Source organism: Bactrocera neohumeralis, chromosome 2 (genome assembly GCF_024586455.1).
Source record: "Bactrocera neohumeralis isolate Rockhampton chromosome 2, APGP_CSIRO_Bneo_wtdbg2-racon-allhic-juicebox.fasta_v2, whole genome shotgun sequence".
Classification (NCBI taxonomy): Eukaryota; Metazoa; Arthropoda; class Insecta; order Diptera; family Tephritidae; genus Bactrocera; species Bactrocera neohumeralis.
This window is the reverse complement of record NC_065919.1, coordinates 20698623-20722693: the sequence shown is the minus strand read 5'-3', so window position 1 is coordinate 20722693 and position 24071 is coordinate 20698623. Positions and strand designations below refer to the sequence as shown.

The window sequence follows — 24071 nt, the reverse complement described above, 5'->3', positions numbered from 1 at the left end:
GCCAATTACAGTAACGTAGAACCGGCTGTCGTGGGAATTGTTAGTCTCATCGTCTCCTTTTGGTGCTTACAAGCATTATGGCAAACTTAAATTACCCTGTACAGGGTATGAATATTCTTAGAAAAAAATTGTTTTTGTAGGAATATTATTAATATATTTGATTGTTTAACTTAACACTACGCATTTTTTGTTGTGTTTTCTTACAGTAGGGGAGAGTAGTGTAGAAATGAGTTTGATAACAAACATTTGTGCCACAAAAAATAACAATACAAAAATTAGCAAGATAGACTATTAATTAGATAATTTAAGTATATATTTATATAAGTATGTATTTGCAATGTATATGCTTACAACTAAACGCTTTGTAGAGAAATTTAAGAAAATTCAACATTGAAAGTTGCGAAAGCGAAAAAACAAAATTATAAAATGGTAAGAATTGTGACTTCAATTGAATTAGTAAAAAACGCAAAACATAAAGAAACAAATTCGGAGTACTATAATAACAATTTGTCTTTTGAGTGTTGCGAAAAAATAAAAATAAATCTTGATTACGTAAAACAAAGCAAAAAATTAAAAAATTTAACCAGTAGAAAAAAAAACACAAAAAATACAAATAAAAATAACTAATTTTTAAAACTAAATGAGAACTCTTCGAACAAAAATTATGCTCTTCGTGCACATATAAACGAAATTGTCCTCTTTTGTTGCCATTAAAGAAACGAAAAAAGTTCATAAAATAAATAAAAAATAACACGGCAGCACGAAAAACATAAAATAATTAGGCAGTTGGTCGTTTGGCTGGAGACGCCCCAACCTCGGCTTCCGTATTCTCACTCGGCTTCTTGCGTTTAATTAAATGTGAAATATCTGTCGGCTTGGCTGCACTCGAGGACGACGCGCCCGCTGCTGAGGCTGCTCCTGCGGCTGTGGAGGAACCTGCACCATTTGAATCCGTTGATGCGCCAATTGGCTTGATGTAGCTATCCAGCGCAGCGCGCACCTCGGCCACGTTCTATGCAGAGCAAAACAAAATACATAAAAATTATTAGTAACTATTGTTGTTGTTTATTGTGGTACAATATTGCACCTGTGCTTGCGTCTCCTCGATTTCGGATATTTTCGCCCAAATCTCCTGTTTGGTTTCCTCCAAATCCTGTATTTTGTTCTTCCGCTTCTCGCTGAGCTCCTCTTCGCACTCTTGCATCTCCTTTATTTCACCATCGATTAGCTCACATGCAGCTTTCAGCGATTCAGCGCCCTCTTTGTTCATCTGTTGCATCAAATAGGTTAGACCGATTTTGTAATGTATTTCTGCCATAGCGCGGCGATAGTTTGGCGGCATTTCACGGTAAATTTTTAAGGCTTTCACTGCATGGTTGATAGATGAGAGCGACAAAGGGAGAGAAAGCAATAGATACAAAGAGAGGAAGAAAACCAAAATTGTATAAATGTGGGGTGCTTTTATTTGTACTGTTGTGTTTTATATTTACTGTAATCGTCACGTGCCGCCTCCGGCAAATTGTTCTCGAATTCGATATTAGCCAGTTCCGTTCGCACCTCAGCCAAGTTTGACATGCCTTCTCCGCCTTGACGTGAGAAAATTTTGTCAGCCAACTCAAGGATTTCCCAGGCCAATTGCAGATTCGAAGCCTAAAGGTCAAGTGGCAAAGAATTATGAAGACATTTTCTCGAATTAGAGAAAAAGAAAACAGAAACACAGCCGTTCAAAAAAATCATAATATAAATCCCACAGAGGAAAAAATAAAGATTTGCTGAGCTTTTGGAGTTTCAAACATGATTCTTGATATAATTCAAATCATTTAGTTGTATACAGTTATGTATGTACGTATGTATATTTCTTTGTTTAATTTAAGTTTAATTTTTCGTTGAACATTTTAGATCATTATCATTTCGTTTTTAATTTTTTTAACTTTTTTTTTATATTTTTTTTATTGTTTTTTTTTTTATTTTTTTATTTTTTTTTTTTTTTTTTTTTTTTTTTTTTATTTTTTATTTTTTTTTTTATTTTTATTTATAATATTTAATATATTTTATTTACTTATATTATTTGTTTTCCATTTCTTTTAAGTAGTTTATTAAATATTATTGTATTGTATTATTTTATTTTTTAATCTAATATAAAATCCAATCTTATCCCCCAAACTTATTCAAAATTCGCACGTACATACATATATACATACGTTCGTCCCGTCCACAAAAAATTTAATTTGTAAAAGTCTACAAATACAACACTGCTTGTGTGTTTGGCAACTACATCGCACAGCCAGTTGATTGAGAGTGGCGTAAGGCACTCATTGTTTGCGACAATTCCCAAATTCAATTCAAATCATTTCGATTGCATTTGAAGCGCTCAAAACACGTACTTATTTCAAAATGAAATTAACTTCAAGTGGTACTCACCGCGTCATTATCTACATCCGGAATCTCCTCACCACTAGCATCGCCATTTGATGTGCTTGGCTTTTCATCATCCTCAACGGGCGTTGCGGCAACAGGTGCTTTAGCCGTTGAATCCACCTCCATTTCATCACTCTTCTCTTTGTTATCTTTTAAGGGGCCACTCGCCTCCGCCTCCGCCGCCGCACCGTTACTACCATTCTTGGCGGTTGGTGATGCATCGACGGCCATCTCGTCTCCATCATCATCATCATCGTCATCATCATCATCATCATCATCGAGTTCCTCTTCGTCCGGCACATCGATGACTTTGTTTTCATCCAATGCTAAGGCAATCAGGGATTTTGCATAGCTATGAATGAAAGGAATAAAAGCAAAATTGCTACTTTTTAGTCTGCTTCTGCTTGTTGAACTCGCTTCAAGTGGCACTTACAGCAAATATGGCATGCCCAATTCATTCGACTGCTCGCCATACAATTCTTCATAGAGGGCACATGCTTGACTCAGCATATCAGCCGCATCGCTGTAGTTTTTTAAAAGAAAATTTCGTGAACCATAACAGTACAATTCTTTGGCTTCAAGGAATTTCTTTGCTTGTTCCAGGTCGATAGACTCCATATCGTCCTCATTAAATCGGCTTTCTTTTGCAGCACTGCCATCATCGTTGGATACTACAGGATTTTGCTCATCTGTTGACATCTTTATATATATATATTTTTTTTTTCGTTTTAAGTATTGAAAATAAACTGCAATTAACGAGAAATTTATAAAAAATATTGTAGCACATACACATACTATATGTATTTATATGAATTTATGGATAGTAATAGTATATATGTAGCAAATGTAGGTTAGGTTTTTTTCATGTATTTCAAATTGGCTGCATATGCATTTAGATGAATTTCGTAAAACAAAAATAGTTTAAGTAACAAACAGAATATTCTCTGTAGTTTTACGCTGCATCAAATTCTTCGTCGCTCAATAGTCAACAACTCAAGATTCTTCCAATCACGTAGGTTGTACCTGCAAATCTTTGAGTAACTATTTCCGCATTTGGTTATATTTATAGTAGCGCTTAACAAACAATATTACGTACTTGCTTGTAGTCATGCATGATTTAGATTAGTTAAATAACTATTTAGCCAGCCATATGCTTATTTGATATATATTTTTATGCAAATATATAAATATTAGCATACCCATTCCGCTGCTAAATCATTTTTACTAAATTCATTTCCATTTCCATAATATTTTCGAATACTAATTTCCAAAACGAACAGAATTGCTTCAAAAAGCATTTTAAAAATGATGAAATAAGTAAGATAAGCTTAAAATTTATCATTTCATGGGAGATAATATAATAATTAACGATCTATCTATCGATGTCTCGTCAAAGGGAATATTTTCTTTTAAGCACTTGATTCTTATTGCTGTTGTTGTTGTTGTTTTAACGGAATATCTAATCCCCGTTAGGATGGTAAGGGTCACTTGTGTTGTCGTCGACGTCATCCAACGGAAGGCCCAAGAAACGTGCTGTTTCGACGGGGTCGGACCAGAGGTGGAGTAGGGTTCGTTCCAACTGTGAAAGTATTATAAAAATTAATAAATCCGCAGAGTTGATTTTTAAATCAAAAATATCGGGTGATTTTTTAAGAGGCATAAAATTTGCATCGGTTCTTTATTTGAAACGTTAGATTGGTTCATGACATTTACTTTTTGAAGAGAGGTGGTCAGTATCATGCGGAGACTCGTTGCTCATTTGTATGACTGCTATATTGCCGGTTCCGACAAATAAGCAGCTTCTGGGGGAGAAAGGACGTGTGAAAAATATCAGATTTTTTTGGTACCAGGAAACACGTTACAACTGTGAAAGTATTATAAAAATTAATAAATCCGCAGAGTTGATTTTTAAATCAAAAATATTTACTTGCTGACACTTTAAAACAACCAACCGAAGTGCATGAATAAATTATTAAATATGGAATATGCCGATGTGTGCAAGGATATACAAATAGCACGTGAAATAAATTAAAAACAATGTCAGCTTGCGGCAGACAGCGCACTTACATACAAGTATATGTGCGTGTACATTTCAATTTAAATAAAGTCTATGTATGTAGTTTTTAGTTCGTTTGCTATGGTGATATTCCATCACAATCACATGGATGAGCACAACGCATTTCCTCGGCACTTCGGCTCTTCCGCCAATGTGTTGTGCATTAATGCGTGAACTTGGCAATGCCCTTCATTTCAAATTACAGATTTTTATTATGAAAATAAGTTGTAAATATTTTTGGTAGCAAGTATTACAGACGCGACATTTGTAGTTACATATATACATATGTATGTATGTACATATGTATGTATGTACATATGTATGTATGTACATATGTATGTATGTACATATGTATGTATGTACATATGTACTATATATATAGTATATGAAAAAATGTTCGAATTTACATAAGTGTACATGTAGTTATCGAATAATCGGAATATAATGCTAATTAGTCGCAAAAATTATAAGCAATTTTTTATCAAATGCGCAATACATCAAGAATTTTAAAATTCGCTTTTTAATAAATTCAACGGAAATAATTCTGCTAATTTTTTGAAAAAAAAAAAACTTAATTTACAAATTGTAATAAGGAATAGAGTATTTCTCCTACAAAAGACTTGGAAGTTTTTATTATTGTTTTTCTCCGACAAAAGACTTGGAAGTTTTTATAATTGTTTTTCTCCTACAAAAAGCTTGCGAGTTTTTATTATTGTTTTTTTCCTACAAAAAGCTTGCGAGTTTTTATTATTGTTTCTATCGACGTCCGAATGTTATATAAAATATATACTTTTAGTTTTCAATTCGTATTTCTATTTCATATTTTTTATTTTGCTTCAACCCAAATGCCGGCATGCCCACAGTCCTTTTCATTAGCTTGCCATCGATAATCTTCGTCTTGGAATCGGTATACGTACCGGGTTTTGGTTCTACGCCAACATTCAGACGTGGACGACCACTTTTGCACTTTTCAGCACTCACTATACCACTAGCTATCGCTGCAGCATTGTCATGGCTAAGACTGCCGACTTCGATTTCATGTGCATTCGCCATTATCAGCAATTTATAATAAATTATATAACTTTTGTATATGTTTGTGCTTTCTTTGCAATGATAACAAATTTTCTACTTTAATATTTCAAGCTATTTTTTATAAATAAAATTAATTTTTTTGGCTTTAAACTACACGAGAGCAGTTCGGGCGATGTGAGAACTGTTCGTTTAAGTTAACAGTTATGTTTGTACATACGACGGAAGGTCTTGAATGGTAGGCGGTCTTGAATGGTAGGCGCCGGCAGTTACATACATACATATATTGGCACACATTGCTAGTTTATACTTATGCTGTTTATATACATATGCTGTTTTCGTGTTTTGGATATACATACATTTGGATTCATATTTTAGTGTTCCACAGAGCAGCATATATTTACATGCCGTTTTTTAAATACATATGTATGTAATAAATATTTTTTGGTATTTATGCCAATAATCCGTACACAATTTTCTTGTGCGTTTGAACGATGATTTTATATTATATTATGTTTCAAACAGCGAATCCCGACCTAACGAAATAAAGAGTTAACTTCGGCTGTATCGAGGCTATATTACCGTCACCACAGGGCCATTTCTTCTAGTATAAAAGGGTATAAAAAATAGTTTATGTTCATTTTGAACGGACAATGTGTATGGCAGCTATATGCTATAAAAGTGCGATCTGATTAATATTTTTCGGAGATTGTAACGTTGCCTTGGGCAATTGTCCATGTTAAATTTCGTGAAGATATCTCTTCAAATAAAAAAGTTTACCATACAAGGACTTGATTTTGATCGTTCAGTTTGTAACTGATTGAAAGCTATAAAAATATCTCTTCCAAATAAAAAATACAAGGACTTGATTTTGATCGGTTTGTATGAAAGCTATAAGCTATAGTGGTCCGATATTGGTGGTTTCGACAAGTGAGCAGGTTTTTGGGGAGAAAAGAACGTGTGCTATATTTCAAATCGAAAAGTCAAAAGCTCAGGGACCAGTTCACGTATATACTGAGAGACAGAGGGACATGACTAAATTTAATCAACTCATTACTCTTTTAATGCATATATGGTATATATGTATATTCTTTATAGATCTCCGACATTTCTTTCTGGATGCTACGAACTTCGTGGCAAACTTAATATACCCTTTTCGGAGCATAAAAGGAACCGATGCCGCGGTATATTAAATGCATAAGTACTGATGATGAAGTACCGACATTCGTTCCCAACACAGGCGGTTGTATATAACCCCAACAGAACTAGTTTCATATCCACCCAAGAACTCTTGCTTGCGTACCATTTTCCGAAACTATTTGTGATACCTTTTAGTCAGCTAAACAACAACGCCTACATTTACATTTGTTTTCATATTTCATAAACATTTGTTTAGCGCACAGCTTAAGCTTTTTTATACACATAACCGCGCATATAACTAGATAACATTGCAATCATATTATATACATACATAACCATATTATATACCAACAATAATTAAAATAAAATCAGAAATTTTAATACGCTTTAAAGTAGTCAACATTTCACAAAATAAACCATATTTTTTAAGCTGTGCAAATATTACTCCAATTTACTACATAACCTTAAACCTTTATCTAACAAACAGTTTTAAATAAAATTTCGCCTACATAACAGCACAACTAAATGTTTAATATAACTGTAATCTTTCTCCACATAAACTAAAGGAATGCAAAACTTGTCAATTTCCTGCTCATTGGTCTGCCTAATTATACTGGGCAGCGCAGCATTGGTGGGCGCCTTCGGTGTTTGTCAGCGTCAAATAAGCGCCATACTAATCACAGGCGTCATGTATCTACTAGCGGGTAAGTTGAGACCGTAGAACGGCACTACGCAAGGAAATAGTATTGCTGCAGACAATTTTATATTTGAAGGCAACTGCCTGCCCACATACAAACTATTGTAACTTATTACTTTTTTGCTTGAAGAAAATATTTACATATATACTTTTTGGTTTTCTTATTGCAGCACTCTTTGCGCTCTTCACGCTTATGATTATACATTTTAAACGGCAACAAGGACGGCCCATGTTGGATAGCGACTATGATGGCACCGTTGACGGTATTGTGGCGCGACCGGGCGGCGTAGCGATTATGGCTAAACCGTTATTGGGTGCACGCATATTTCTGACATCATGGAGTTTGGATTTGGGTTGGGGCGGTGTTGTCTTGTGCGGCATAACGTCAGTGTTATGGATTTTGCTGTCGAAAATTATGCGTTACAATCCATTTTCAGCGCTAATGATTTAGTCGATGGAGGTCGTCTAAGGTCGCACAAGGCCGTGCAGGTGTTGTAGGTGCGTATCGAGTGACAAAGCGACTACAATTGCAAGCTTACGCATGCAAACGGTCGAGGACTTCGTGGAAATATGTATGTGTGTGTACAAATAAATGTACGGGTGAAATATTTTAGGAAATCCAGCTAATTACAAAGCGCTGCACTTGGTTAGTTATGCAATGTAATTAAAGAGTAAATGTAACCGTAACTTTAACTGTTGAACAAACAAATGTCAGACACAAAATAAACTGACTAAAACAGTGCTGCTTTGGCAAAGGATACGAGAAAATAATAACTCTAAATGATAATGTAATATTTCTACTAGTTACATAAAAATTTATAATGTTTATAAAAATTACAGTAAATAGTTTATCCTCATTTACAATTGTAAACAAAACCGCAAATTTCCTGATATTTTTTATATTTACTCTAAAAATCAGTAATGCAATTTATTAAGGAAAAGCTTTATACAAGAATTTTGGGTCTATGTACATATGTATGTATTTATGTATATAGGGCGTGCTGGGCATTTGAGAGCATTTGTAAGGCTATTTACTACTTAAATTTTTTTCTTCAGTAAGCGATTTTTTTTAAGTAAACGATTTGCCCTCTATTTGACAACACTTCTATTCTAAAAATGCGAGTCTAATAGTCTAAACTCTGTACTAACCTAAAAAATTATAATTATTTTTGCTTTTCTTTGAGAAACAGTTTGAGGTTCGCATAATTTTAACTACGCAAAATCAGTTATCTGCTGAATAATAGAGACAATGAGAGTAAAAGTTAACTTTTTGGTCTTCCTTGCTACAAAAGTTATAATAATATGGATATGTCTCACTTCACACGACTTCCGAAACCGTAGGATCAGTAGATAAGACTGTCTGCAGTTCTGGAGGACGATGCTAAGATGAAGGCTATAAATCCAAGCCAGTGTTGTGAATTTTATAATTCAAAAATTGTGGAAATAAATTCGATTTTCAATTTTGTCAACTTTTTTTTTCTTAAATTGAGAGTTGAAGTAAAACAGGGAAAATTTACATATTTCTAACTGGAAAACTATAATTAAAAGTAACTAAATATAAATAAGACAAAAGGCGCTAAACTATGCAGATATTTTATTAGGTTAGGTTGATCTGGGAGGTCCATAAGCCACGCATAGACCAGTTTGGTCCATTGCGATGAGAGATGGAGTTCAATTGCTAAGTTCAAGGGGAGTAGTCATCGTTTAGGACGCAGCCTCACTATCGATACCTTCTCCAGTGTATCATGCCGTGAAGACTCCAGGTGCTTACAGCCTAGTCTTCCTAATGCGGAACAAGTGCACAAGAGATGCTCCATTGTTTGACTAATGCCCTGCTCTAGGCAATTCCTGCAGTCTTCTCAATCTGTCAACCCAACATTGCGGGCGTGTGTCGCCACCAGACAGTGACCAGTTAGTATTCCCTTATATTTTATTAAGAATAAGCTTTTCTTTCAAAAACAAAATACTAATGATAATGGTAGAACATGAAGTAGACCGTTCCCTCGACAGTTGGGTCTAAGTAAGCGCAACGGACACGGATTTTTGTCCGAATAAGAACTGTCAAGTCGGCACAATTTCTCGAAATTACTTTAGGAAAGTTGTTTGCCGCTACAACAACAATAACACGAAGTACCCCGAAATTATAAAAAAAAATTCTTTCTTTCTAAAAAACTCTATTTTAAGCCGATTTTTGGGATTAAACTTTTTCTTTGAATCCGGTACTTGGGATTAAAAATGTTTTTTTTTTTTTTTTTTCAATTCAATTATTTTATTTAATTCTTTCCAATTCAGAAATTCACACTAGTTTATGTTAGATTGTACTCAAATACCTGATGCACCCTTATAAGCTCGCCTTGTTACTTAATTTGCCTATAATTGCTGCGGAATAAAATTTAGTAGCATCTAATTTATAAATATACCCTGCAAATGAGTGTCATGCACAAAATCTTAAATATTATTATATAATAAAATTCAAGTTTTTTGATCCAATATAAAAGCCACGCTTATATTCTTATATATGTATATCTATATAACTATTTTTTTACAAAAAAAAATAATATGAATAGAATTTACACCTACAGATAACTGTCTAAACACACATATGTATATTTACAAAAATATGCTGAATAAACCGATTCACTTATGTAAAAATTTACTTTATACAAAACAAATGTGCGTTAAAAATATAATTATTTAATTTTACACTAAGTCATAAGAGTAAAAAAGTTTTTCTATAAAAAATAAAATGCACCTTTACAATGTTATAGCGCTGCTTGTAGCCTTAAATTAGACAAATTGTTAGTTAATTATAATCATTGTAGAAAAAAGCAAAATATTCAAAATATTATAAATTCATATGCAGCTAAAGTCTGATTAAGACTCAACTACCCGCCAATTGAAAAGAAACAAAAACTCTACTACCACATGCATATGTATTTAGCTAAAACGTTTCGCCTTTAACACACCATTTCAAACTGAGCCTAATCTAAATTACGTATTTAACTTTCATATTTAAGTTTAGTACCACAGCTTCATTGTGGTGTTTTAATTTTCAAAATAAACTCAATATTCATTAGTTACAGATATGTATATGTTCTTTTACGGAAAACCTCTCAGTTGACGAGATTTCTTCACGAAATTTGGCGTAGATTATTGTCCGAGGCAACGCTACAATATCCGAAGAAATTGTTCAGATCGGAATACTATAGATTATAGCTACCATGCAATCCGAACGAACAAAATGAAGATTAAGATATATTTTTTTTTTTTGCCCCTATGAAGGGTATAATAGCCTGGGTAACCGAAGTTAACGGTTTTATTATTTTGGTATTATGTTTTAATATTAAGATTTATTCCAAACAAACTTCTTTAGCTTGATGATTTTCATTATTGATTTTTGAATAGTAAAAACAAGTTCCAACGGTCCATACATTGTACATACATATATACAATTGCAAAAAATATATCAACAATAGAAATAATACATTGATGGATTGTTTTAAAAACATAATTATCCTTACCGGAGTTGAAGAAAATGCTTTATCAAAACAACTTAATTATAAAACAATACAAAAATGCTAATGAAATTACGTAACCAGCAAGAAAATGGCAAATAAATTGTAAAATTGTAAAAAAAAAAATAAACTACTTTTACATACATATGCATATATGTTATATGTATGTGCAATATACATATGGTATATAATGAAAATTATATATTATATACTAGAAGCTACATTATTTTTATGTAAACGCTTTGCCTTAAAATTTAAAATTATATTAAATACAAAAATTAATAAAAAAATATATTTAAACAGCAATCGGTTGTTTAGTTTTCCATATTTCAGGTAAGCAAAGAAATTAACGATTAACTAGTTTAACAATCGCAAGCTGCAGATATTGTGTCTTTGTGGTAGCTGTCTTAGATATTTGAATGTATGTACAACTTTGTTCAAAATAAAAGCACTGCCATAACCAGAAATTTAAATGTAGCAAAAAAAATTATTATGGTTTATTATTACTGTATTTAATTCGCTCATATTCAAGTTTAAATGAATCATGATTTCTTCAAGGAAAAACATAAAGTGCCACTTTAATTAGGTAAAAAAAATTAAATAAAAATTTCAGCTGTGAATAATAATAGTAGTATTGCGGATTTTACATTAAAAATCAATAATTTACTATAATAATTCGAAATAAAGTTTAAATAATGCGCATTTCATGGGCATGGAGTCACCATAACGCCTGCGTTTTTCGAGAGGAATGGCCTTCCGCGCCTTTTTCACAACACTTCATAATTGCTTCGTATTTGACGGATTATCTTTCCCTACAAAGATTCTCAATTGGATTAAGGTTCGGTTACTAGGCCGGCCAACGAATATAACCTCAACTCCATTTAGAGCAAATCAATTTTTTGCCAACCTGCTGATATGCTTGTGGTCGTTATCCTGTTGATAGACGATTTCAACGGCATTATCAATTAGGCTTGTGGTAGCATAGTCGACTCCATTATTTTAACATACAATTTGGCATCCATGTTTTCTTTAATCCAAAATAACGACCTATACCATAGTATGAGAAGCACTCCCATACATTAATTTTGGCCCCTCCGTGTTTTACAGTTCCTGAAACATCAAATGAAGCGTTTACTGGCCTCCGTACATACTGTCGGCGTCCTCGGGAACCATATAAAACAATTTTTGTTTCGTCGGACCACAATATGTTTCGCCATTCTTCGACTAGTCAATGCGGGTGCTTGCTCTTCATCAAATTTAACTCTGGCCTGCACATGTCGGGGTTTAAGTAATGCCACCTTTCTTGTGCGCTTGCCATACAGTATAGCTGTTATCAACTTTCTTATTGTAGAAGCAGTGACACTAAGATTTAACTCATCTTTAATTTTTTATTTTTGCAAAAGAAATATGTTTTAAAATTTAAAGAGCGATGTATTCACTAAAGAACTATAAAATTTTGGCATTTCAATCAAATTCAACTACGCAAAAACATAACGGGACTCCAAGAAGTGATTAAAAATCAATTTAAGCCCAGAGTGACAATATTTGGGCTATTTTGTGACATATAAAACATTAAATGAACAGAATTTTTTAAGTGTAAAAATATAATTGTTTTTATTTTCACAAGCCGCTGATATTGTTTCGAACACAGTTGTGTGTACATAGATAAATTGAGTGTTGAAGTTATTGTTGTTGTAACGGTCTATCGGGACATTATTTGGAGGGGCGAGAGATGTTTCGATTAGGTTGTATGTAATAAAAAAATAAATAATTCTAATTATATTTGAATTAAGTTTTAAGCAAACCTTGGTGACTATGGTGCATTTCATTTACCAGAAATTATCAGAGCACTGTTACGATATACATATGTATGTATGTGAGGACAAGCACTGCGATTTGATTGCATTTATCTAGTTTTTCTATCAAAAAGTGAATAACTTCCTTAAATTAATTAACAATAAAACGCTATTTGCAGGCGAAAGTCTTTTAAACCTTTTAAAAAATAATGCAATCCTTAAAAATTCTAAGTCATAAAACACTTTATGAATATGTTACAACAGCAACCGACAATTATTATCTTATACATGTATTTTCATTTCAAGAAATTACTTCTCATTTTTTATTCTTAATAAAATTTTAATATGTGTGCATTAGAAAATTGCCATTATTATTTACATGAATGAGAAATTGGTAACCAAATATAAAACGAACCTTATCCCTTTTTAAGAAAACCTGCTTTTTAGAGAAAATTAACAAGTTCATTGAAGATCATATTTGGAGTTCATCAACATTTCATAAATGCGAATGAACTCCATACGTTCCATTGGAATTATTTTTGCAAACGATTTTTAAATGCATATATTACGAATATTTGTTGTTGTTGCCAGAAACAGATGTTAAAAGAAAAAAATTAAATTCTGTTCCATCGAAGCTATAATACCCTTCACAAACACAAAAAATTCCACATAACAACCCAATCCGTAAAGATAAACATGTTTTCCACACAAGGACATGATTTCGACTTTGTTTGTTGATATCGATACCGACAAACGAGCACCTTTTTCGGGAATAAATGAAGCCTGCAAAAATTTAAGACCGGTAGCTCAAAAACAGAGGGAATTCGTATGTATACAGACAGACGGACATAGCTAAATTGATTTAGCTTGTCATGCGGATAATTTTTCTCTTTTTCGTCTGGATGTTATAAAAGTAGATACAAATTTAATATACCCTATTCAGGGTATAAAAATATATATACATTAAAAACGTGTTTTTATGCGCCTCGTGCAAGGTCGATACACCGCTATTTTTTGCAAACAAATGAAACACTTTATAGGTACAATTCAAAATGCATATATGTACATATATACTAATTTACAAATAAATATATACGCAAGTTTTAGTTAATGATATTCATGCGCTATTTAGTTTAGTTATTCCATTAATGTGCCATTTTAAGCAGTACGTAGCATAATGTAAGTTAAGGCGGGTAAAATCTATATAACAAATTCGCCCGCCAATATCAATGTTTTGGATCGCATTGAAAATGCACAAAGCGTGTACATAGGTAGGTAGGTATGTAAAAATACGCAGAGTTAATATGCAAAAGCAAAAAATGAAGGGAAATCCAGCTGCAGATTACTAAACGACGTAGGAAGGTTCATTCACCCACCTCACCATCTTCTCTCCAGCTCTTTTTGACGCGTGCTAAGCTCTGTATTTCAAGAATCACATATTTCCCAATGTAATAGCAAAATACACAAATTCACACATTACATGACTACGTGCAATTATTTTATATTATGATGTCAACTTATTAATCACAAGTGAAAACAAATGACACAAAACGCTTGGTGACCACACAACAAAAGTCTGCTGCTAAACACAATCCAATGCTTACCTTTGTAAAAACTGTTTGCGGTCAACTGTTAAAACAACTCTCCAATTATGTTATATTTTTAAATATTGTGTATATTCCAATTAAAAGTAAGCAAGTGCAATAATCGTCCGCACACTTAAATTTTCGTAAGTATAATGGAATCTGGATGCGTTTTGATTACTGCTGGCCAAAATGCCGCTTAATTCCGTTGTTAAATGTTAGCTGGCGTTCTTCTCTTTCGTACCTTTTATTTAGCATGCTGACAGCTGTTTGTATAAAAAGAGATAGAAAGCATGTGTTGTGAAAAATTTTGCGCGCGACGACTGTGTCAATTGCACTGTATCATTCGCAATAAGCGAAAAAATTCCAAGTATTTCTTATTGCCACCGGAAATGCATTTATTTCATTAAACTTTTTTTTTGGATATATCGTGTAAAATATTATGGTCTTATTGTCAACTATTGCAAAGTACTACACAAAACAACTTTTATATTATATTTGTTGTCTTCAAATTGTCAAAAAATTATATTATATTTAGTAAATGCCCTTCTTTTACTCTATAAACTTAAAATTTAATTAATTCATATACATACTTAAGGATAAATTAAAAAGTTGTCCTCCTTAAACCTCCTCCTTAAAAATGAACGTAACATAACTAATTTAAAATTTCCATTATGGGCAAAGGAGACGGAGCAAAAGAAAAAATTAACAAAAACTGTTTTAGCTAGAAATTGTAAAATTAAGATAGTTTTTTTTTTTCAAAGAAGCTTAAAAACATTCTGGTGCATATATACTATATTTAAAAAAATATGTTTAAACTATTTCTATCGTAATTGCATATTCAGCGAATGTTTGATCGATATCGTTCATATGAGTTTCCAAAATTACATTTTCTGGATCAATTATGTTTTCTGGTGCAATTACGCTCTCTGATTCAATTATATTTTCTGTTTCAATAAAGTTTTCTGTTTCAATTAAGTTTTCTGTTTCAATTAGGTTCTCTGTTTCAATTAAATTTTCTGTTTCTATTATATTTTCTGTTTCAATTAAATGTTCTGTTTCAATTAAGTTTTCTGTTTCTATTATATTTTCTGTTTCAATTAAGTTTTCTGTTTCAATTAAATTTAATGGATCAATTATATTCTCTCTTTCCACCATATCAATTACTTTTTCTGTTGCAGTTATGTTTTCAGCGTCATTTTCATCTTTTTTCGGGTCGATTTTATGACGCCACATCCATCTCTGTAAAGTACGCACTGATGGCATAGGGAAACCATTATCGTAAAGCAACTTATATGTTTTGCCACTTGATCTATATAGGATTAAGGATTTGGCAATATCCTCTTCATCCCATTGATAATTAAGTTTTAAGTTTTTCATTTTGTTAATTTGCCCACTGGTGAAAATAGAGTTTAGCTTTTCCTCTAGATTTTTACATTCCTGAGTTTTATTTTTTAATCGCACATTCACTCTACTAATCCTGTTTGCATAACGAATATCCTTCTCTATATTTAGTCTTTTCCACTTTTCAAGCTTCTTGCACAGTCCCTTATTGATTCGGCGCTGACAAATATTATCCTTTCGCAAAAGTGTGCTGTCGGTACATAAAATAAATTCATTTATATATGCTTGTTTATAGTTAACTAAGAATGAATGCACTAACATCTGTTCCCGTAGCTCATCCACTTCCTCAAACACATTAACAGGATAGTCCCTTTTGTTCCCCATCATTACTTCCTCAAACTGAACTTCATTGTGGATATAGTCTTCAGATATTGTGTCTTCTTTGTCATTACTTACGGTAAAGTAAAGTAAAGAAGTATTGTCTGTAACTAGCCCTAAGTCTTTGGTGGCTTGAATACTTATTTCATCATATCCATTAGCATTTATTTCTATTTGCTCTACGGGGTCTTCCTTGTTTGTAACTGGCGCTGAGTCTTTAGTGGCTTGAGTGCTTATTTCGTCAAATCCATTAGCAATTAACTCTATTTGCTCACCGGTATCTTTTTTGCCATTTATATTGTTTACGACTGGCGCTGAGCCCTTGGTAGATTGAGAGCTGCATATTTCGTCAAACTCACTAGCAGCTAACTTTATTTTCACTAAAATTAAGTCAAAGTTATATTCATTAAATACAGTTGCCACTTTGATTAATGGTATTAAAGAATACCTTTCTGTTCCTGGTTATACTTTCGTAATAGATCATTGACAATTTGTTTTTGGTTCCTCCGTTGAATACGTAGCTCCCGTATTGTTGGTCCAGTCGATATTCGCCGGATAGTGGGCACCGCATCGCGCTTTATTTTCAGTCGCAGTGCAAAACCTTAATATATTATGTAAACTTCCGTGCAAATAATGTTTTTGCATTGATTTAAAAGCATATATTTACCCATTTTAAATTGTGCAATATTTAGGAAGTCGTCGTCCTTAAAGTGGTCTCTGCAAATATACTTACCCCGATAGTTAAATTCTTTCGGTTGCTGGCAAAATAAAACCCATTTATGAGCAACAGCTGCGTCGGTTGGAAAGCCATAGAAGGGTTTTTTCAATGGATTTTTCATATAATCACTACTACAGCCCATCACTGAACATTTCATTTTTAAATTATTGAAATTTTATACGCTTATTTTCCAAATATGTAAGTCTGCGGCTCTTGTTTATGTTGCAATTCCTCTTCTTGCTTATGACGTCATTCACACTGTAAATTCTGTGGGGATAAGTAAGAGCAAAGCTGTCGCTTTTTTAGCTGTCATTTCAGACAGTTTTAATGTAAAAATGTTTTTGTTTTCCTGAGGTAATTTCGAAGTGCCGAGTTAACAGTCCTTTTCTGTATAAAATCTGGGTCCGTTCCGGTTACTTAGACCCTACTGACGTAGGAATGTAATTGTCTCCGCTGTATCTACGGTACGATAGTGTAACACTAAACTGCAAAACATAATTCTGATACAAAATTCGAATATATTGCGTATGCTTTAAACACATTTATTTTAATTTTTAATTCTATAATTATAATTAATTATTCGCACTAACTATTTTTCATAAATGATTTCCGAAGTGCCTCCTGTGTCCGTTTCTACAATTGGCGATCGGGCGGATATCGTAACGGTCGTTGTTGTGCCGGTGTTGTAGAGGCCCATATCGGCGTCAAACAAAATTTGTGCAATTTGATGTTCTATTACGTTTTTGACATGATCACTATATTTTCGATGCTTTGTAGAAATATATTCTCCGAATATATCACTAGAATCTCGCCTTTTGAATTCGGCAGCGTTTCTGTTAATACAGTAGGAGTTTGTACTCTCTTTTTCTTTAGTCATTGCAGGGTGCGTTACATCAAATGTTACACTTCTTCGCGGACTTTCCTTCTCATTTGGTCTTATACGCTTCGAATTAATCTCATAGGAGTCCTGACTGTGAGAACCATCTTGTTGTAATATTTCGTCCAAAGGATCATGATGCTACAAAAGTAATATTTATACCATTAGACATTATTTCCACTATTTTAATTTTACATACATACTATATCGTGTATGGGTCTTCTATCAAATGATCTGTCAGCCATAAAACTCATAGCATTAAACGCGAACCACTTTGAAATATACTCCTTGTCCGCATGAGAACCGCTTAGAGCTAATTCATATTTTTTACGCTCTCGACGATATGAAGCAAGGAGCGATTCCATCTTTTTCTTAGTTTCAATGGCACTCCTTCCCAACTCATCGCTGATGTTATTCCAAGCCCTGTCTTTAACGTTGCTTTTCTTATAGTTTCTATCTTTAGGATCCCAGAGGCAGCGATTTTTTTTAAAAAGCTCAATGAGTCGTAACAGCTTGTCTGTTGGCCAATCCATTGGAGAAATAAACAAAACAAACTTGTTTGTAAACAAAATTCTTGTCAAATTTACTTTAATGAAGATTTTTTCGTTCAGTACTAAAATATAGCGAATGAACAAAAGTAATTTGTTCTTACAACTGACCATTCACAGTAAATAGAAGTAACCCTACAAGGCAAGTGACAATCAATTTGCCGATAATTTGACAGTCATAGTTGAAAAAATTTTGTCAACACATCCGTACTATATAACATCTTGGGGCGGCAAAACGATCTTCGCTGTTTTTTAATATTCAGAAAAATACTTCAACAAATTTTTTTACAAAATTTATTATAAAAGATAAAGAGTTGTACACTCTCCAAATTTTCAAAAATGGTATTTAAAAACTCCAATTCGGGCAAAAATTCCTGCAAATTGTGTCAAAAGTGTACAAGATGTAGGGCGAAAATGGTTTTTTTCTATGGCTTTTAATAAGATGTCTTGTAAATTTACTATCAATTTCCTCAAAAACCGCATTGTGAGAATTTTGGAATTTCAGAATTTGCGTGGCTTCTAGTTCCTAAATTTTATGTACTTAATATCGAAGATATTCTGTAAAAATTCACTTTTGTTCGAACCACCTCATGAAACTTGTAGGTAGGTAGATAAAGGGGGGCGGCAGAACATCCTTGGCCCCGGGCGCCCGAAGTTGTAGCTACGCCACTGAGATTGATAGTTATTTTCTGTAAAAAGTTATCAACGGCCAGTGAGGCTTTTTTGTGAAAGTCGTAATATTAATATGTTTTATCAATTTTGTAATTGTGATTTGCAGAATAAATATTAAATATTAAATTTTTATTATTAAATTTAGTTTGATTTTATGTATTCCTAACTTTTTAAATTAAATATTCGCAAATCTTGATATAATTTATTGTTATGCACCATCATTTAAAGAAATTTTCCTTGAAATTGACACACCCTAGTGCAAAATAAAAAGTAATATAGAATTGTTAATGCATTCCATTATATTCGAATGCAACGCTACAATTCTTTGACATTTTCTTTCCAATCATTTTCAGTGGATTCATACAAAAGAACTTATAAACTTTTCACTGAAGTTAAAAGTGTAAATTTAATATTTTGTGCAGCAGTTTGTTACAGTTTTTTACACGCGTTGTGCGTGTTACTTCAATGATATATATTAGAACTTGTATCCGTAGACAATATAGTCCGTAGTCAGCAATAAGTACTGAAATTGAAATTGATTCGTGGCCGAAATTGACAATTGTATGACATACAGTCATTCTCCTTGCTGCCGTTGTATTTGTACTCTGTTGTTCCTTCGCTCTTTCGGTGTTTTGTGGAAAAATCGAAAAGGATCTCTTGTACCTGCAACTGCAACGAGGTGCTGCATTAATAGCGGTTTAATTAAGTATTAAAAATAATTATTCTGTGGTCGACAAAAACAACTGTGAAGCTCAAAATATCCACATAAAGTTTGTCATCAATAAATTGCCACCTTTAGGAGACGCAGTGAGAGTCGTTATTTTAATTAAGTATACTATATTCTAATAGTACTTTAAACAGAAAAAAATCAAATGGCCGAACGTCCAAGTAATCTTTTTGCAGGTTAGTCAAGCATAATTAATAATTTGATTGAAATTATATACGTTTTATATTACATATAAATTAAGCTGGAAGTAGCCGTCCTCGCAATCCGCCAAGTGAATTGAATTTGGGCAGTTTTAATGGTCGCCAACCGCCTTCATTTTCTTCAACTTCATCCGGTTCAGCTTCGTCCAATTTGTCTACATCGTCAGCCTCCAGTTCCTCTTCACACAATTTGGTGCAACGATTTTGTGCGCCACCAGCACCAGCACCAGCACCAGTAGTGGCACCGGTAGCACCGCCGGTTGCAACAACAAACAATCAAGGTAAATATAAGTACATCCAAATTTTTTTTTTTAACTAAGATAAAAAACAACAACATTTTTTTAACTAAGAGATACCGGGAACTTCATTTTGATCGATTAGCTTGTAATGGCAGTTATATGCTATAGTGGTCCGATTTAAAAAATTCCTTTGAATATTGAATTGTTGAGCTATAACCATTCGAAATTTCTTGAAAATATTTTGTCAAATAGTTTTTTTTTTATAAAAGCTTAATTTTGATCGCTCAGTTTGTATGTGAGCTATATTTACTACTTATTTATTTATTGCACTACAATTATATTTAATCACTTTTACAGAACGCACCCGTGAACGCATAAAACAACAAGCCTGCGGAAAGCTACTCATCGATGAAGAATGCTATCACTTTACTTCGGATGATTTAACTGATCTTGGTGAAATTGGCCGCGGTGCTTTTGGCACTGTAAACAAGATGATATTTAAAGCAGGCAAGGTAATGGCTGTGAAACGCATACGATCCACTGTCGATGAAAAAGAACAAAAACAATTGTTAATGGATTTGGAAGTGGTGATGAATTCAAACGAATGCCCCTACATAGTACAGTTTTATGGTGCGCTCTTTAAGGAAGGTGATTGCTGGATATGCATGGAGTTAATGGATACCTCATTGGATAAATTCTACAAATACATTTACGAACGTAAACAACAACGTATACCAGAGTCGATATTAGCTAAAATTACCGTGGCCACTGTGCAAGCGTTAAACTACTTAAAAGAAGAGTTATCGATCATTCATCGTGATGTTAAACCCAGCAATATTTTGTTGCATCGCCGTGGCGATATCAAGCTATGTGATTTCGGTATTTGTGGCAAATTAGTGGATTCGATTGCGGAGACCAAGGATGCCGGTTGCAGGCCATATATGGCGGTAAGTTTGTATTAGCGTTTAAAAATGTGATTGCAGTTATGAAATTGTATAACTTTTTTTTCATAGCCTGAACGCATTGATCCCGAGCGCGCTAAGGGCTACGATGTACGTAGTGATGTCTGGTCGTTGGGTATAACGCTGATGGAGGTCGCTACCGGTTTGTTTCCCTATCCGAAATGGGATTCAGTTTTCGAACAGTTGTATCAAGTGAGTATATTGATATATGTCAGTTGTCTGATTTTGGATGGGTGAGCTAAATCGCTAAAGAAGGCGGCAGAGGTTTTTGCTATTGTAACAGCATAAAACAAAACTTAAAATCTTAGTGGGAGATGCTGCTGTAGTTCTTGTACTTAGGCGCCTATAAATTTTTACACCATTTCGGTTTTCCGGCGGTCTTTATAAATCAAACGGTGGGAGAATACAAAATTTATTGTTTATTTTATTAATTTTCAGGTTGTGAAAGGTGATCCCCCACGCCTACAGACTTCCTACAATGGCATGGAGTTCTCACAGGAATTTGTAGATTTTGTGAATACATGGTAAGCACAGCAGTACTGTGTAGATATATAGATTATATATATTTTTTAATTCTCTTTAATATTTCAACCCGTTAGTTTAAACAAAGATGAGAGAGAACGACCCAAGTACGGTCCATTGCTGGAAATGCCTTTTATATTGCGTGGCCAGCGCAGCCACACCGATGTAGCTGTCTACGTAACGGATATTTTGGAGAAGATGGTCAAAGATGGCATAACCGAGTTCACAACAAATCAGCCGGCTGAAAGTTAATGGGCATTCCAGTTAATGTATTAAATGCCATTTACCGTTTTTAGCAATACAGAGCAATGGTAATGTGAAATTTTGATAGATTTGATAGACGAGTAACGTTAGTAGCAGAATGGTATGCAAATTGTATGCAAAATGTGTGTGCGTGATTAATTGTTGAGACACCTCCGGTTAGCTGTTGTGTTGCTAAAAAAAAATTTTACGATATATAACAAAAACAAAAAAAAGAAAACAAATAACGAAAATTCGAAAAAAAATAAATAAAAATATGTAAAACCATATTATTTAGTGGAAAGTGAAACATAAAATATAGTACGATAAGCAAACACTTAGCGCTTTGCATAAATGTTAGTCATAAATATTTTGTTGTTTAGAATTGTAAGAAGAAAGCGTTTATTTTTTTAGCAAAACGAAAATAATAATAATTATTTTTTTTTTGTATACAATTAAGTTCATATTAGCACTTTTGCATTGTTATGTCATACGTTGCTGTTCATACTTGTGTTGGAAATGTAACGCTTTTCTATAGTCAACATATTTTGCGCCTTCGATTTGAAAATACAAATACAAAAAAAAAAAATAATATTAATAATATAGACAGAGTAAATTTTCTAAGAAAAGAAACAAAAAAAAAAACAAAAAGTGAAGTAAAACTAATCAAAAAAGTAAAAAAACGCAGTAATTATTTGCAATAAATACGAAAATTGCATTTTATGTAAAAATAATAGTATTCAACATTTATATACACTTCAAATAAGACAAGAAAAAAAAACAAAACGACAACATTTACATACCCACACGCAAGCATCAAAGTATTTTAAATATGATAAAAGAATTGTTTAGCAATTTGGGTAGAACTCGTAAAAATACTAAAGTGAAAAAAATATGAAATACTGCATATTGTAAAAGCAAATAATAAACTTAAAAATTAAGTAGAATATCGATAAAGAAATATAAAATGTGTAGTGTGTAGTGCAAGAATCAGGGTTGCGATTTTTTTCTAACACAGTTTTTGTATTAAAAATAGATTTTCAATATTTAAATCCGATTTTGAAAATCTTATTTTTAGTACATGGTGTTGGAATTACAAATGAAATTTAAATTTCTCTTAAATTAATTTTTTAATTTTAATTTTTAAATTATTTTTTATTTTTAATTTTAATTTGTACATTTTTTTTCAATTTAACTTTAAATTTTTTTTTTTTAATACATTTTATTTTTAAAAGTTTAATTTTCTTAATATTTTTTCAATTTTAATTTATTTTATTTTCAATTTACATTTTTTTTAATTTTAGTTTTTTAAATAATAATTAATATTAAAATTACTCAAAATATTTTTGTTTTAATTTAAGTTCTTAATATTTTTTTATTTTAGTTTTTTTTTTAATTTTAATAATATAATATTTTAATTGATATCGCCACGGCGATAATTTTAGTTCTTAATTTTTTTAATTTTGGTTTTTTTTTTTAATTTTTATTAAAATTATTAAATTATATAATATTATAATAATTATATAAAAAATTGATCTTAATTTTGATAAAAATTTAATTTACTTAAAAAATTATCACAAAATTCGGATTAAAAAAATAAAAATAAATTTTAAAGCGATTTTTCGCAAATTAAAAAAAAAAAATAAATTATAATACGGTTTTTGGGATTATTTTTTCAATCCGTTATTTGGTATAAAATATTATTTTTAATCAATTCTATGTTTAATTTAAATGTAAATTCAATTATTTTAATGCATTAATTGCAACCCTGATTGCAAGCACGCATAATTATAACATTACACAACAAAAATGAAATAAAATTTAACTTTAAAGTGAAAATATGCCGTAAAAATTATACAATTATTTTAAGCCAATGTGAAATGTTCAATCATAAGCAATAATTGCGCGCTATTTTTTAAGTGCATGTATAATTATAAGATACGAACCGTAGTTGACCCAACAATGCAGCAGCGAATAAGCCATATGAGTGTACTACTCACACCATACATACATACAAGCCAATTTAGGCCAAACACACAGCACGTAATATTTCTTTGAGAATACAAAAAATAATTATAAAAACAAAAACAAATAGCAAATATAAGTTAAAGTTAAAGAATCAACATAAAAAATAAGCTAACCTAAAAATTTTGTTAAAATTAGTAGTGGCTTGTGAATATACATACATACCAATAACGATACATACACAATTACATGTGGTAATTACAGTAGCATATCCCAAATAGTAGCCGGCTTACAAAATTTATTAGTAAACACCATATAGAAATAAAAATTAAATACAATAAATAAAAGTAAATATCAAAGAGTTGCGCAATTTTTGGTTTGCCATTGGAGCTAGATAAAAACGTTGAAATTGGTGAAAATAAAATTTGTATTATTTTTTACAATT

General features: G+C 32.2%; 5 protein-coding genes across 13 annotated transcripts in view; 2 read left to right on the top strand and 3 right to left on the bottom strand.

Annotated features, from left to right (window-relative positions):
* LOC126751730 (uncharacterized) overlaps positions 1 to 10236 on the top strand; it is a 103410-nt gene extending 93174 nt beyond the window's left edge. For 6 of the 7 annotated variants that reach the window (XM_050462234.1, XM_050462231.1, XM_050462233.1 and 3 more), the window contains exons 3-4: positions 7210 to 7347; positions 7511 to 10236. In XM_050462234.1, the coding sequence (XP_050318191.1) occupies positions 7212 to 7347; positions 7511 to 7791 (417 nt within the window). In that variant the 5' untranslated portion in view covers positions 7210 to 7211 and the 3' untranslated portion in view covers positions 7792 to 10236. Of the gene's footprint in view, positions 1 to 5614; positions 6316 to 6394; positions 7348 to 7510 lie in introns of those variants that run through there. The other variant, XM_050462232.1, reaches the window with a different exon arrangement.
* LOC126751738 (protein NASP homolog) lies at positions 129 to 14372 on the bottom strand. Its single transcript, XM_050462245.1, has 6 exons — positions 14256 to 14372; positions 2852 to 3164; positions 2422 to 2770; positions 1491 to 1650; positions 1088 to 1368; positions 129 to 1012 (listed from the first exon to the last, which is right to left on the bottom strand). Exons 2-6 carry the CDS (start codon positions 3115 to 3117, stop codon positions 779 to 781), a joined length of 1290 nt encoding a protein of 429 aa, XP_050318202.1. The 5' UTR covers positions 3118 to 3164; positions 14256 to 14372; the 3' UTR covers positions 129 to 778.
* Positions 14373 to 14497: 125 nt separating this feature from the next.
* LOC126751735 (uncharacterized) lies at positions 14498 to 17334 on the bottom strand. Of its 2 annotated transcripts, none has more exons than XM_050462241.1 (5): positions 17265 to 17334; positions 16690 to 17159; positions 16405 to 16557; positions 15898 to 16336; positions 14498 to 15828 (listed from the first exon to the last, which is right to left on the bottom strand). In XM_050462241.1, the coding sequence occupies exons 2-5, from the start codon at positions 16829 to 16831 to the stop codon at positions 15048 to 15050; spliced, it is 1515 nt and encodes a 504-aa protein (XP_050318198.1). In that variant the 5' UTR covers positions 16832 to 17159; positions 17265 to 17334; the 3' UTR covers positions 14498 to 15047. The 2 variants fall into 2 exon arrangements, with proteins under 2 accessions (XP_050318198.1, XP_050318197.1); XM_050462240.1 differs by having other exon boundaries at positions 14589 to 15828; positions 16624 to 17159; positions 17265 to 17332.
* Positions 17201 to 18201, bottom strand: LOC126751744 (uncharacterized). The gene is made up of 2 exons (XM_050462254.1): positions 17755 to 18201; positions 17201 to 17692 (listed from the first exon to the last, which is right to left on the bottom strand). The coding sequence occupies exons 1-2, from the start codon at positions 18082 to 18084 to the stop codon at positions 17264 to 17266; spliced, it is 759 nt and encodes a 252-aa protein (XP_050318211.1). The 5' UTR covers positions 18085 to 18201; the 3' UTR covers positions 17201 to 17263.
* Positions 18202 to 19106: 905 nt separating this feature from the next.
* LOC126751739 (dual specificity mitogen-activated protein kinase kinase 4) lies at positions 19107 to 22116 on the top strand. Of its 2 annotated transcripts, XM_050462247.1 has the most exons (7): positions 19107 to 19578; positions 19633 to 19674; positions 19740 to 19979; positions 20295 to 20884; positions 20951 to 21091; positions 21338 to 21423; positions 21499 to 22116. In XM_050462247.1, the coding sequence occupies exons 2-7, from the start codon at positions 19644 to 19646 to the stop codon at positions 21671 to 21673; spliced, it is 1263 nt and encodes a 420-aa protein (XP_050318204.1). In that variant the 5' UTR covers positions 19107 to 19578; positions 19633 to 19643; the 3' UTR covers positions 21674 to 22116. The 2 variants fall into 2 exon arrangements, with proteins under 2 accessions (XP_050318204.1, XP_050318203.1); XM_050462246.1 differs by having other exon boundaries at positions 19107 to 19674.
* The last annotated feature ends 1955 nt before the right edge of the window (positions 22117 to 24071 follow it).

Coding starts and splice junctions, on each gene's coding strand:
- LOC126751739 (XM_050462247.1), top strand. CDS start 19,644: ATGGCCGAACGTCCAAGTAATCTTTTTGCAG. Junction 19,980..20,294: donor TGCAACAACAAACAATCAAG/GTAAATATAAGT, acceptor TCACTTTTACAG/AACGCACCCGTGAACGCATA. Junction 21,092..21,337: donor TTTTCGAACAGTTGTATCAA/GTGAGTATATTG, acceptor ATTAATTTTCAG/GTTGTGAAAGGTGATCCCCC.
- LOC126751738 (XM_050462245.1), bottom strand. CDS start 3,117: ATGTCAACAGATGAGCAAAATCCTGTAGTATCCAACGATGATGGCAGT. Junction 2,771..2,851: donor TTGGGCATGCCATATTTGCT/GTAAGTGCCACT, acceptor TTTCATTCATAG/CTATGCAAAATCCCTGATTG. Junction 1,013..1,087: donor TCGAGGAGACGCAAGCACAG/GTGCAATATTGT, acceptor TGCTCTGCATAG/AACGTGGCCGAGGTGCGCGC.
- LOC126751744 (XM_050462254.1), bottom strand. CDS start 18,084: ATGGATTGGCCAACAGACAAGCTGTTACGACTCATTGAGCTTTTTAAA. Junction 17,693..17,754: donor GAAGACCCATACACGATATA/GTATGTATGTAA, acceptor TTACTTTTGTAG/CATCATGATCCTTTGGACGA.
- LOC126751735 (XM_050462240.1), bottom strand. CDS start 16,831: ATGAAATGTTCAGTGATGGGCTGTAGTAGTGATTATATGAAAAATCCA. Junction 16,558..16,623: donor TATTGCACAATTTAAAATGG/GTAAATATATGC, acceptor TAATATATTAAG/GTTTTGCACTGCGACTGAAA. Junction 15,829..15,897: donor GATGAGCTACGGGAACAGAT/GTTAGTGCATTC, acceptor ATGTACCGACAG/CACACTTTTGCGAAAGGATA.